The following is a 12,972-nucleotide window of genomic DNA, read 5'->3' as shown; positions in this document are numbered from 1 at the left end:
GAAATACTTTTCATTAGAAGAAAGCGACTTTCCACTATAGCTGAAGATGTTGAATGTTATAAATTGCTTTAAAATGTTGATGTGGTTCTTAGTGACATGTACCCCTTCATTTTCTCCTTCCAGCGCATTGCCGGCGTATGCCGACAGTCCCGAAGTTGCTATCACCTCCAGTGCTTCCTCTGTAGTGATTCGGTTTTTACTTGCTTTTTCTAAGAGTGCCTCATACTGCCTTAAATCCACACGTTCTTGTTTCTTCTTGTTTTTCCTAATAATTTCAAAAATTGATTTGACTTCAAAGTCAAGTTCTGTCGACACACAAGCCAATTCCATCATTTCGGCGTACTCGTCGTGTAACATCACAATACCACCAAAGACATTTGCAATATATTCTACAAGTCCTTTAAAACTCTCACTTGAAGGTGTTTCATTAATAGAACTCACAATTTGAAGCAATTTCTCATCTGAGTATTTATTAGGTGTAATCCCCTCAAACTTCGTTGGAAACGCAAATTCGTCGATTTTCTTCCCAATGTCCATGTACTTTAATAGGGCTGAATATGGATGATACATCACTTTGTATTGAACAAACATAAACACTTGAAGCGACGTGAGCAGTTGTCCGAAAAACAAGATGAAGAGTTGGTAATACTCCTCGACATATTCCCCCTCTTTCTCGCTTAGAACCCCCTCAAAAAAATTTGGAATGATCAGAGAGGGATGCGATAAGATCACTGAGTGTTCCACATGTGATATCAAAAAGTCTAAAAACAAGATGAACGACTGGTGAAAGTCTCTGAAATACATAATGCCTTTTGCGACTATGAATGGATGGATTATCGGTAACACTCCACTCTTCATATCTTCAAGTAACACATCTTCGCAAGTCTCAACGTACATATTTAAATCTAGTATTATCGGAGTCATTAAGACCTCGGGACATCGAAGTCCAAGTAACATCTCTTTTGCTTCCAATACAGTCTCTGCAACTACTGTGTTAATAGATAGAGTTATATGAAGTAAAACAAACTTGGAACAACTAACAATGTCCGCGTTGTGTCTTCGGAATCTCTCCAAAGATTCTCAACTATCGAGACGTTGTCATCTTGTGGGGAGTCAACGATGTACAGCACATTCTCACAACAGTTTTTCACGTCTGGACTTGTTCCAAAAAGCGCGCCATTTCCACTTAACAGTTTTTTGAAGAAAGACGTGTAATCAACTGACGACGAAGAGATGCCAATAACAGGCAAAACATAAGTGGCGTCTCCTCTGATCTCGCGTGTAGTCTTCAAAATGGTGTTTGTGGCATTTTGCAAATCGTCGACAAATCGCGACATTTGTCTGGTCTTCCAGTCGTTACCAAATATGTCTAAAAATGCGTTTTTAATCGCGATTTCATTGGGATCAAATTTGATTACTTTTTGTTTGCTTGTGCTTAAATCGTCCAATTGGTCAAATCTTCTTCGCATTTTGATTTGTGTGATGTCGGTCGTTGCGAGTGGAGTGTCAATATTAAATGGTACAATTGGGTCATTTAATTGTGGTCCCGCACACAAAGATTCGTTTTTAAAGACTTCTTTTGGGTCCAAGAACATAGTAGTCGTGTCCTTATAATTCGGGTCTTCTTCTTCAGAACTTAAATTTTTGCCAACTTCAGAATAGGAAGAGGTTTCATCGGTAGTATTCTCAAGGTTGGTGTCTTGAAGGGGGTCTTGTTGGAGTAAAATCTTTGCATCCCGCGACCCAAAGTTCTTCTTTTTCTTTTGTCGTGTATTCTCTTCCTCCATTCTTCGCGTGAAGTCGTCTCTTGCGTCTTTCCTCGACATTTCTTGTATAACATTTTTCAGTCACAATTGAGCTTCGCCAAACTAATAAATCTAATAACATTTGTAATAAAATGTTATTATAATTATTAATCATATATTATTATAATATTAATGTATATATCAATTATATATGATATATATAAGATATTATATTACTATTAATGTATATAATTGAATACATATATAATAGATATAATATACAAGCATATAAAAGTATTAAGACCAATCAAAAAACCCTAAAAAAGAAACATAAAGAGCAACAATAAATCCTCGGAATTAAGCATCGATGAGACATTTTTCAGACACGTAGATACCATCAAGGAACTGTCTAATATCCTTATTCTTGACTTGGTTAGCTTGGTGGAGGTTGGCAGCAGATTGTGAGACGGCTTGGACGTCGTTTCCTTCCAAGCAGATTTCGTCCTTTCCGAGCTTTTCGATAGTGACACCTTCGTACATATGGACGTTTCTGGCTCTCTTTTCACCAACGAAGTTTTGGACGATGATCGACTTCTTGTCATCAGCAATGACAAGATTGACCGGGAAGTGGGCATATACGACTCTCATCTTATATCTGTAACCCTTAGTAACACCAATAATCATGTTCTGAATCAAAGTAGCAACAGTTCTAACTACAGCAGCGTCTCTCTTAGTAGCATACCACATATCAACGACAACAACATCAACCACTGGGGTGTCTCTCTTCAATGATGCCTTGCTCTTGTACACGTCGATTTTTGGGTGGTTGAACTTCTTCTTCAACTCTCCTCTTGGGCCCTTCACGGTGACCTCCTTCTGTTTGATCGTCAATTCGACGTTCGATGGAATCTCTACGTGCTCGGTCTTCTTCAACAACTTTGGCATCTACCTCGAGGATTGTCGGATCAGTTCACCTTCAAACCCTATAACCCTTTCCTTTCTTTTTTACTATTCTTTTAACTATTAACTTTTCTTTTCCTTGCTGTCATGTAGAATTGTTTTTATTATTAAGTTACTATTACTTAATAGTTGTTTTTCGTGGGAGATGTACTATATCCAAATTATGAAAAACCATTCAGAAGCCCTACACCACAAAACAAAAACAATAAATTGTATTAATAATTATAATATTTTAATAAAAAATAACTAGTACAGAGAACCAAATCACACCAATAATCAATGACCGTTTATCTGTTAGACTTAGCAACACGTTCCATATCTTCTTTCTTCTTCATAGCGAATGAGGCGGTGTTTTTCTTCGAAGCGTTGACGAGTTCATCAGCAAGGCACTCAGCGAGAGTCTTTGAGTTTCTGAAAGCAGCAGTTCTGCACCCCATAGTCATCAAGTAAAGAGCTTGGTTGACTCTTCTCATTGGGGAGACATCGACGGCTTGTCTCTTAGCGTTTCCACCGGTACCGACACGAGTTGAATCTTCGCATGGGGAAGCGTTGCAAATAGCCTCGACCAAGACTTGAATTGGGTTCTGTTCAGTGAGCAAGTGGATGATATCGAACGCCTCTTCAACGACTCTCATGGCCAACAATTTCTTTCCCGAGTTTCTTCCGTGTTGCATTAAGCAGCAGACAAGTCTCTCAACAATTGGGCATTGGACTTTTCTGAATGGTCTGACGGCATATCTTCCAGCGGTGTGGGGCAAAAAGACTTTATACTTTGACTTTGTGTTGATCGCCATTAAGTCGACCAAAGACATGTCGGGGACATGGACTTCATCGTAGTTCCACTTATTGAACAAACGTGGAGAAAAGCCTTTAGCGGCTGGGGCTACTTCGACGGCAACGGGGGCAACGACTTGCTCAACGGCGGGAGCTTGTTGGACTTGCTGTGCTTCGGCCATTACTTTCTTTGTTTCTAGGGTTTCCCCTCTTTCTTTTCGAGTTAGCAATTTTACTATATGTTTACTTGACTTTACTATTCAATTCTCTTCTGTTTTTTATTCAAGTTCTTTGCATGTTTTAGTGGGAAATGAATAACATTTTCTATATTTTACTATTAATAAACTACATTTAAATTAAAATTCAATTCAAATATTCAAGAGTGAAAAGCTCGTCAGTGCTCTTGAGGAACTGCGTTGAGTGAATCAAGTTGATCTCGTCAGTACCGGTGGTGTTTTTGATGATAGTCTGGAGAGTAGAAATAGTTCTGTTAACTGCGTTTGGAATGGGGACACCTTGCTTGATCCAAGCAAAAAGGGTGTATGTGAACGTATCGCCAACGCCTGTGAAAAAGCCTTTGAGTCGGTGGATCTTCACTTTGAAGTTTTTGTTGACGTCTGTTTGTTTGTAGAAGCTACACAACAGAATGATGTCATCGCCATCGTTGATTGAAGTGACGATGATGGTCTTAACACCTTTGTTGTGTAATACGGAACACGCCTGTAAAGCGTCGTTCACTGAATTCACTTTTTGGTCAGACAAACACTCTAACTCTGTCGCATTTGGTGTTATTAAGTCTGCGTATAAAACAAGTTTCTTCATTGATTCCTTCACTTCCGGTTTTGTGTACAGTCGACCGTCATCCCCCAAAATTGGATCACAAAGGAAGAAAATTCCTTTCTGTTTGTATTCTTTCACCTTCTCGATGGTAATGTCGACTAAAGCAGATGACGGGAAATAACCAGTGATGATATACTTCATATCTTTGTCTAACGAGTTTGCGCTGGTTGCCTCAAAAATCGACTTAATGTCTGCTTCAAGCATACAACTTCCACCCAAGTGCTTGTATTGTGTGTGATTTGAAAAGTGTGTGGTCAACACAAAAATGCCCTGGATCTGGAAGTGGTCTAATATTATCATCCCACAACGGTTTCCGACAAAACCAGAGCATACATAAGAGCTGATGCACATCACTTCGTTCGACATCGCTTTGGTTTTACTTGTTCTTTTTCTGAATTTTGTGATAACCTTGATACTATCATTATGTTAAAACCTTCGTTATTAAAACCATTTCTTTTTGTTTTATTTGTTATTGTTATGTTTTTTAATAAACTAAATAGTTTCTAATAAAAACCGACTATATGTGGACTTTCAATTGACTCTGTTTATTGTTTAAAACAAATTGTGAACTTTTGTGTCGATTGAATCTCAAATAAATTACATTAAAAAACTGAATAATTCTCCATCTTATTTAACAAATCGAGAAAAAACAAGACAACTTATTTGTGGAATTGTAACTTTTATTGTGCATTTTGTACATTCCATTTGGAATACCAACTAATGGATTTGATTTCGAATTATTCGATGTGTTTGTTTTGTCTTATGTTGATTGGACAATCACTACAGAAAAACAAAAAATTTAAAACAAACAAAAGCAGAACAAATGCCATATATTAACAAAACAATCTGATCCAAGGGTTGCACACACACCACCATTTCCAATTCTACTCGCTGCAACTATCCGTTTGGTATGCCCGCTCCGTTTCTCCAACACCACCATTTTATCATCAAGAACAACGACACCATTTTGAGGAGCTCCAACAAAGCCGATGATGTAGCCTTCGTAAAATCCAATACCAACAACAGGGTTTTTAACATCAACAATACACCTTTCATTCGTGATAACGTTCCAACGCTGAACCGACAAATCTTTTCTTCCACCACCACTGAAAATAACACTTGTTCTTGATGGTTCAAATACAACTGCCTTTACCGCCGACTTGTGCGATTGATTCGTGTATAGGAAGTGTTTTGGGAACCTCAGGTCGATAATGTCAAGAGAGTGATTGCTTGTTCCCACACAAACATAAGGTTCGTTCACGTCTAGTCCACACACTTCGCTTCCAATAACAAATTGCCACGTCGGTTTCATTCCCTCCCTCGGGTCTGTGACACAGATACTCCCGTCAGCGCTTCCACTCATGACTGTTTGGTTCTCAAGTTCGACCATTCTCCCAACTCTGTCGCTGTGCGGTTCGGATGATGTAACCGAATTTGTTGTCATATCGATTACCGTTATACTACCATCACAGAACCCAACTAAGACATGGTTTCCTCTGCACGACACGTTTGAAATAACACCATCTCCTCTCAATATTTTCTGTACCTCATTTGTTTCGTTATCGACACGAAATATGACGTTTCCCAAACCCACGCACACCCCTTTATAGGTTATGTCGATGCAGTTCAAGTAGAAGTCGTCAACAACTCCACTTACTTCCATTTCTTGCAAGATTTCGATGTTTAGTCTTCGACCAATGTGGTTGACGCTTGGAATTAAAGGTGTATACGGGACTCTTTTTTCAAACTTCCACAGCATGCTCTGATATCCAAGTGAAGGGGTTACTGATAACCTCTCCATGTAGTGATGAAAATCACTATTCATTGTCCATCCCCACTTTTTTTGCCTTCTTCTCTTCTTTCATTCTGTTATTCGCCATCTTCATTTTTTTTGCAAAACGTATAGTAGATTATAGCTATTTCAATAGTTATTTTATTTCTGTGATTAATACAATAACAAACTATAATTTATGATAAATTTTATTATACTCTTTGCTATTTAAAACGATACAAATAACTGAAAATTTCTTTTGATGGGCGAAGTGGACTACAAGCAAATACTACAAAACCTCAAAGCCGAGGATAAAATAAGCCAAGGCGCAGAGGCCATTATGTACAAAATTGCCACACAAAAAGGAACAGTATTGGTAAAGCACCGGTTCCCGAAATCGTATCGCGAACCAACACTCGACAAGTCGATGAATAAAAGAAGGGTGAACAACGAGAACAGGATGTTGCAACGGTTTTCGGAGTTGAATGTCCCATGCCCAAAAGTGTTGTTTTGTAATCAATTGGATATAGTGATGGAGTATATTGACGGCGTCACCTTGAAGCGATTTTTGACACAACACTACGTGGACGGAAAGTACACACCTGATGCGTTGAAAGCGATGCACGCACTCGGGAGACTCATTGGAACAATCCACAAGAACGGATTCATTCATGGCGACTTGACAACTTCAAATTTCATGGTCAACACAACTGGTGATATGGTTGTCATTGATTTTGGGTTGACCACAAAGTCGGAAACAACTGAAAATCGAGCCGTCGACTTATACGTCCTCGAGCGTGCAATTTTATGCACCCATTACAATGCAGATGTTATAGTTTTGTTTTTATTATTTATTTATAATCTATTTATTCTATACAATATAATAAATCATAATATATATATCATTAATTCACGAGTAGTTCAAAAGTATATTAGAAGGATACACAGAGACGGCAAACAATAGTGCAGAAATTCTTCGGCATTTGGATGAAGTGCGACTTCGTGGGAGAAAGAAAGATATGACGGGGTAATTGACATATTGGATATGTTTCTATAACAATATATATATATATATATTATAACATATATATCAGAAAGACCAGACACTAACTATAAAACATAGAACTGCAAATAACAATAATGAAAAACAAAGAAGTCTCACAATCGACATTTGACTATTTGTTGATGGAATTGGCGAATAGTGGGAAGAGGTCTGGTGAAGACCCCGAAGAGACAAAAATACGAATCAACCACATTGGGTATGATGTAGGCAAGCGATTGACGGAGAGGTTTTCCGATATCGAGAAAGCAGTCACGACCTTTGAGGATGCCATCAAATACTTAACGGAAGCGACGTGGTGTTCTTCCTTTTTTGGTTCAGCGTCGTGTGTCTACACCGAGGCACAAAAAACGATGCGGATTTGTGTGAAGCAGTCGCCCTTTGTTTCCTCGATTTCTTCATTTTCACAAGCGAATGAAGAGGATGATGTGATGTTGTATTACCTTAACTTCTTACAAGGCGTCTTTTATGGGTCATTAGAGATGCGAGGGTTCAGTGTGAATGTAGTCACCAATATTCTTCCCAAGTCGAACAATGCGCTGTTTGAGTTAGTTGTTGTGTTGTCTAATTGAATATTATAACCCAATTCCAGTCAATGAAGAGTCAATTGTATTTATTTTCTCGCGAAGTATTTGTTAGCCCAATAATTAGCGTCGGTGTCGATGTCATCAATAGAAAGATCTCCGTCTGGCCGAATAAAAGTGTTGAACGCTTTATTCGGGCCTGTCTTCAAGAAATCGGCCCGTTTGTAGATATGTTTGAGTAATGGGAAGTTCACATCACCTTTGAATGCTTTTGTATATAAGCCGGTATAGTCCAAATTGTTATGAAGTGAAGTCTTTGCTATACGTCGAAGGAACTTGGAGTTCAACTCGAGTTGGTGCCACTTATCAATCGACGGTTTGTAATTTGGAGACGACCCCCGCATCGCTAAAGTGCGGTGAAACGTCGCCTTTGCGTCCAAATTGTTTAATTTCATTTCTCTGAAAAGTCGTCGATTAGCGTTTCGTAGTGATCCTTTCATTTGTTGGTCTAACAGATATTTATCGACTAAAAATCGTAAGTCTTGGTTATGTTTCTCTAACATCTGACGCTCCAACTCTTGTGTGTTCATAGCAAATGGTCGTTGTGGAGACATTGCATTAGGTGCCATAGTTGTTGGTGGTGGAATGCTATACCCCAACGAAATAAGTAATAATAGTAATAAGAACATCACTTTGTATATTATGATTTTTAGAGTTGTCTTTCGATGTGTTATTCGAATAGTTACTCAATTTACTATAATTAATTATTGTTATAGAATTTGTTCAATAATTCTATAACAATAAAATGAAAACATCTAAAAGAAGAAAATAACTATTAATAAAACTAGACGTATAGTAAATAAAATCAGCCGTTGTAAACAATTCAATCAATTAAATACATCAGCACTTCTCCATATATGCACGTTAAATTCTTCAGCAACAGACCCCACAAACCCGCAGATATCCGGGTTCCACCGGGATTCCATGATATCGAAGCTATGTCCGGCGTGTGTGAACTAATAGTTAGAAGCTTATTGAAACTATATTGAAACCATTCCAAAACTATTCGTAGAACCAGTGAAATTCCTCAAAGTTTGTATTGAACTCAAAAAACAAACGGCGACATCTTTAGTTGTTCCGACATGTGCCAAGTTAAAAATGTTTATTGTTGAATCTTTGGAACCTGCCATCAACAAATTAGGCAAGTGTGGGGAGAATTGAATGACATTAATAGCATCTTTGTGTTTAGTGAGTGTATAGAGGGGCCTCTCTAATGTTCTTATATCCCACAACTTGACTATACCATCGACATCCCCAGTTGCTAATACGTGTGTTACTAGCCGAGAAAAAGAACAACAATTCATCCCAGACCCAACCTTCACTGGTGTCACGTTTTTGCTCTTTTCATCAATTAAAACGATCTCCCCTCGATCCGTTACAGCAGCTATACACGAATTGATAGAAGACCAGTCGACGTCATTCACTTTGTCCACCCGCACTTTAGAACATTTCAACATCTTTAAATCCCAGAAGAAGCAAAACCCGTCATTCGTCGACGTCACAAATTGGTTGGCGTCACTCTCACACAAACTGAGCCCAAACCCTTCGTCCGTCTGTTTCCCAACAACATCGTACTTTTCACTCTCAACATCCAAAATCGATGTCTGCTTACCGCCAGATTGAAGCAACACTTTAGAAGTATTGGGGATATGCCGGATACGATTCACATCATCTATGATGTGAATCTGCTTGGAAAGGCGGACCTTTTCGTATCCTGTGGGGATGTCGTAATACCCGATAGTCCCATTGATATAATCAGTTTGTTTCACCACACTACTCTCCTTCGGAAGTAGAACACGACCGACACTCACACCGTTGCCGTGAGGTGAGCCAATCACAAAATCTTGTTGGTACAACGTGTTAGAAGACTCAGATTGTAACCAATCAAATGCCATTGAGACGGTGGGGGTTGCCATGTTGATGAAGACGTCATAATAATATGGCGCGTAAGACTGCCATATTTTCTGTTTGAGGTACTGATTTGTTGCGTCGGTTGTCATCTTTTTTTACAAGGGTTTTGAAGTTTCTCTTTTTGTCGAAAATCTAAAGAAAATGAGAAAAAGATATGTTTCTATTATAATATAAACAATAGTTTCGTTATTAATACAATATAGTTTATTTGTGGGCGACCAATTGAACTTTAAAAATGCATTCTTCAATACAAAAGTAGAGACTATTACAATTCCATAATTGTCTATGAAACACGGTGGAGAATTTTTTATATCAAAGTATCACCGAATATTGCTTAGTATTCGTTCAGTCGATTTATTCCAATATACTATATATGAATAGTAAATATATTATATAATTTATAAAGAATAAGCATTAAAAATCAATAATTAGTCTTTAATTCTTCTTTGCCCAGGTTGTATCGTCATACCATACGCATGGGTTTGTTTCATAAGGCTTGTCTTGTTCTCCTTTACACCATGTTCCTTTAGGGCACGCTCTAAACCCGTTGAAGAAGTCGGAGCACTGATAATACATCTCGTTGTGTTTTCCATCAATAACACAATACAACCCGTCTTGTTTGCATTGTAATGTTTCCGAATTGTGCTCACTCTTCTCTTTAGACTCTTCTTTGGACGTTTCAGTAATCAAAGTGGTGTCTTCGACACAAGGATTAACTTTAAGATCGAATCTCCCATTGCCTTTACAAACTGTCCCACTCGGGCATTTAGAAAATCCTTTATACGCTTCTGTGCAGATATAATACTCATGATCGTGTTTACCATCAAATACACAGTACAACCCTTCCTCTTTGCAAGATGGAATATCTTCGTTCTTATCGACTGAAGGCGTTGCTACTGATTTCTCAAGTGATTTTTCAACAGATTTCTCCCCAAGTAAAACACAAGGACTTGACGTGTATGGCTTAGTTGTGGCTCCAGCACATTTGGTACCAACGGGGCACTTCATGAAACCCTTAAAAGTGTCTTCGCAGACATAGAACTGGTAGTCGTGTTTACCATCTTCCACACAGTAATATCCATTTTCCTTGCAATCGATACCATTAACATCCACTTCTGAAGACTTCTCTGTACTCTTCTCAACACTTTTAACTTCGCTGTTCTCAGTTGATTTAAAAATATACCCATCAAGAATGCACGGATTGATAGTGAATGGATAATGCCCATTGGCTCCACATTTGGTTCCGAGAGGACATTTAGAGTATCCCTTATAAGTCTCAGAGCAGATATAATATTGGGTACTATGTTCGTTGTCACCAGTACAATAAAATCCATCTTCTTTACATATGGCATTCTCTCCACTTTTGTCGATTGGGGGAGTTATTGGAATCTTTGACTCTTCTGACTTCTTATCGATGCTCTTCTCTTCACTTTTAGTGACCGATGGCGTTGTTGGTTCATTGGATTTGACTCCGCATGGGTTATACCCATATTCTTTTTGACCATTACCAATGCATTGCGTGCCTGGAGCACATGGTCTCAGTCCACGGAAGTAATTAGAACATTCAAAATACAAATTGTCGTGTTTCCCATCTTCAATACAATAAAGTCCATTCTCTTTGCAGTCGAAAGTCACATCTTTATCTGTTACTACCTTGCAACATGTCAATGTAATAACCAAAAACAGTAGTATCATTCGTTTTCATATGACAGTTACTCCCTTATATAGTATTCAAGTGTGGTATCTCCGTAAAGCAAAGTCTTAAAGAAGTTCCATTAAAAAGTCATTTTATAAATAAATAATTATTTTCGTAGTAATATAATTAAATTTATTACATTTGATAGTTTCTTCATTAACAAAATTGAAAATAGAATAATAAGAATAAGAATATAAATAGTTATTAAATAATAACATATTTGTTAATTACTTATTAGTATTGGTATTATTCAAGTAACTCTAATAATTAAAAAGCATATGAAATTAACGAATGTTCAATTGGGTTTTCTGTGGGTTTCCTCGTAGTCGACTAAATCCTTAGCAGCCTCATACCATTGGACCAAGTTAATTAAGTTCTTTACGACGCAGAGTGGTGTTGCAATAATCAATAAGAAGTTGAGCAAATACCACAAGAAAGGGCAGTTTGTAATCAAGGGTTTATAGTCGTCTGTTTGTGCGAAGTATCTGATATACCACATGACGAAGGTAGCTTCGTTAGCGAGGCACAGGGTGAACAAGATTGAACGGGTGTAATAGAATTTGAGGATTGGGTTAGTGACGATTTTGTGACTTTCGACACCACGGAGTAGAGAACAGTACATATGTGTCCAATGACTACAAATGTCAACAAAGGTAATTAAACAGCAGATTGGAGCATACGTTGGGTATAATACTGCTAATGCAGTGATTAAAATAGTAGTACCAGCTCTGTCAGTCACCATGTCTAAAACGGCTCCAAGACGTGAACATTGATTAAAGGCACGCGCCAAGTTACCATCAATGGCATCGCAAAGAGCACTCACACAGTAACAGATAATGAATGAGACGGGGGCTTTGAAGACAAAAAAGACACCAACAACTAAAAACAAAATTCTTATATAATCTAATTGTCACGTTTGCATTCAAATTGTTCATTAAAACCAAACCACAGATATTCGCATAGTACAGAAAGATATTACTCATAAAACACGTTTATTCTTTTCGAGTTTTGTATTCATGTTTTCGTTCGAACTAAATAATTGGTGTAACAATTACATCAACTTAGTTGAATAAAACGGGAATCGTACCGTTTTTTTTCGAGCAATAATCAAGTAATAAATTGGCAGATTTATACAAAAACATTAAGCGAATTTGTCGCTTCTTTCATATAAAATAATGTAATAATTTCTTATACTAATAGTTTTTCATAAAAAAAAGTATCTAAAAAATACTTTGACGTTTTAATATTTGTGAGAATAATAGTAATTCATAGTATTTGTATTAGTATAAAACTAGTTCTACTTTTTTAAATTTTAATAAATTTTATTCTTGTTGTTTAATTTAAAATCTGATGAGTAGATAATTATTAAAGAAATGTTTAATTTGAATTATTATCATTATTAATATTTTAAACTATATACTAATTTGAATACATAAATATAGTTCTTAGACCAAATGATGAGTAAAATATATTATTTGAATTTAAATTGAATAGTTTTAGTTAATTATATAAATAAATAATAATATAAATTATTTTGATTTTTATTGATTAAATGTACTATATTTATAACAAAAAGTATAGTACATAGACAAAATGAAACTATATCTACATATATTAACTCAAAATATAAA

At 37.0% G+C, this 12,972-nt stretch overlaps 11 protein-coding genes across 11 annotated transcripts; 2 read left to right on the top strand and 9 right to left on the bottom strand.

Moving 5' to 3' along the window:
* EIN_230190 (hypothetical protein) lies at nt 1-1,826 on the bottom strand (the record flags this gene model as incomplete). Its single annotated transcript, XM_004255189.1, has 2 exons — nt 1-986; nt 1,028-1,826. Coding segments are annotated over 2 exons (1,785 nt in total), but the record flags the coding sequence as incomplete, so codon positions are not given.
* A 276-nt stretch (nt 1,827-2,102) lies between these two features.
* EIN_230180 (60S ribosomal protein L9, putative) lies at nt 2,103-2,690 on the bottom strand (the record flags this gene model as incomplete). The annotated part of the gene is made up of 1 exon (XM_004255188.1): nt 2,103-2,690. The coding sequence occupies one exon, from the start codon at nt 2,688-2,690 to the stop codon at nt 2,103-2,105; it is 588 nt and encodes a 195-aa protein (XP_004255236.1).
* A 302-nt stretch (nt 2,691-2,992) lies between these two features.
* On the bottom strand, nt 2,993-3,661 carry EIN_230170 (40S ribosomal protein S5, putative; the record flags this gene model as incomplete). The annotated part of the gene is made up of 1 exon (XM_004255187.1): nt 2,993-3,661. The coding sequence occupies one exon, from the start codon at nt 3,659-3,661 to the stop codon at nt 2,993-2,995; it is 669 nt and encodes a 222-aa protein (XP_004255235.1).
* Nucleotides 3,662-3,842: 181 nt separating this feature from the next.
* On the bottom strand, nt 3,843-4,685 carry EIN_230160 (pyridoxine kinase, putative; the record flags this gene model as incomplete). The annotated part of the gene is made up of 1 exon (XM_004255186.1): nt 3,843-4,685. The coding sequence occupies one exon, from the start codon at nt 4,683-4,685 to the stop codon at nt 3,843-3,845; it is 843 nt and encodes a 280-aa protein (XP_004255234.1).
* Nucleotides 4,686-4,950: 265 nt separating this feature from the next.
* EIN_230150 (hypothetical protein) lies at nt 4,951-6,144 on the bottom strand (the record flags this gene model as incomplete). Its single annotated transcript, XM_004255185.1, has 2 exons — nt 4,951-5,078; nt 5,130-6,144. 2 exons carry the CDS (start codon nt 6,142-6,144, stop codon nt 4,951-4,953), a joined length of 1,143 nt encoding a protein of 380 aa, XP_004255233.1.
* Nucleotides 6,145-6,352: 208 nt separating this feature from the next.
* EIN_230140 (TP53-regulating kinase, putative) lies at nt 6,353-7,121 on the top strand (the record flags this gene model as incomplete). The annotated part of the gene is made up of 2 exons (XM_004255184.1): nt 6,353-6,925; nt 7,011-7,121. 2 exons carry the CDS (start codon nt 6,353-6,355, stop codon nt 7,119-7,121), a joined length of 684 nt encoding a protein of 227 aa, XP_004255232.1.
* A 109-nt stretch (nt 7,122-7,230) lies between these two features.
* Nucleotides 7,231-7,722, top strand: EIN_230130 (hypothetical protein; the record flags this gene model as incomplete). Its single annotated transcript, XM_004255183.1, has 1 exon — nt 7,231-7,722. The coding sequence occupies one exon, from the start codon at nt 7,231-7,233 to the stop codon at nt 7,720-7,722; it is 492 nt and encodes a 163-aa protein (XP_004255231.1).
* A 41-nt stretch (nt 7,723-7,763) lies between these two features.
* Nucleotides 7,764-8,363, bottom strand: EIN_230120 (hypothetical protein; the record flags this gene model as incomplete). Its single annotated transcript, XM_004255182.1, has 1 exon — nt 7,764-8,363. One exon carries the CDS (start codon nt 8,361-8,363, stop codon nt 7,764-7,766), a length of 600 nt encoding a protein of 199 aa, XP_004255230.1.
* A 198-nt stretch (nt 8,364-8,561) lies between these two features.
* On the bottom strand, nt 8,562-9,734 carry EIN_230110 (histone acetyltransferase type B subunit, putative; the record flags this gene model as incomplete). Its single annotated transcript, XM_004255181.1, has 2 exons — nt 8,562-8,690; nt 8,793-9,734. The coding sequence occupies 2 exons, from the start codon at nt 9,732-9,734 to the stop codon at nt 8,562-8,564; spliced, it is 1,071 nt and encodes a 356-aa protein (XP_004255229.1).
* A 346-nt stretch (nt 9,735-10,080) lies between these two features.
* On the bottom strand, nt 10,081-11,340 carry EIN_230100 (Cyst wall-specific glycoprotein Jacob family protein; the record flags this gene model as incomplete). Its single annotated transcript, XM_004255180.1, has 1 exon — nt 10,081-11,340. One exon carries the CDS (start codon nt 11,338-11,340, stop codon nt 10,081-10,083), a length of 1,260 nt encoding a protein of 419 aa, XP_004255228.1.
* A 296-nt stretch (nt 11,341-11,636) lies between these two features.
* EIN_230090 (CDP-diacylglycerol--inositol 3-phosphatidyltransferase, putative) lies at nt 11,637-12,324 on the bottom strand (the record flags this gene model as incomplete). The annotated part of the gene is made up of 2 exons (XM_004255179.1): nt 11,637-12,244; nt 12,288-12,324. The coding sequence occupies 2 exons, from the start codon at nt 12,322-12,324 to the stop codon at nt 11,637-11,639; spliced, it is 645 nt and encodes a 214-aa protein (XP_004255227.1).
* Between the last annotated feature and the right edge of the window lie 648 nt (nt 12,325-12,972).

This window comes from Entamoeba invadens (genome assembly GCF_000330505.1).
Source record: "Entamoeba invadens IP1 unplaced genomic scaffold scaff_1105074725849, whole genome shotgun sequence".
Taxonomy (NCBI): domain Eukaryota; phylum Evosea; order Mastigamoebida; family Endamoebidae; genus Entamoeba; species Entamoeba invadens.
The sequence above is the reverse complement of the archived record's forward strand: the minus strand, read 5'-3'. Positions and strand labels throughout refer to the sequence as shown.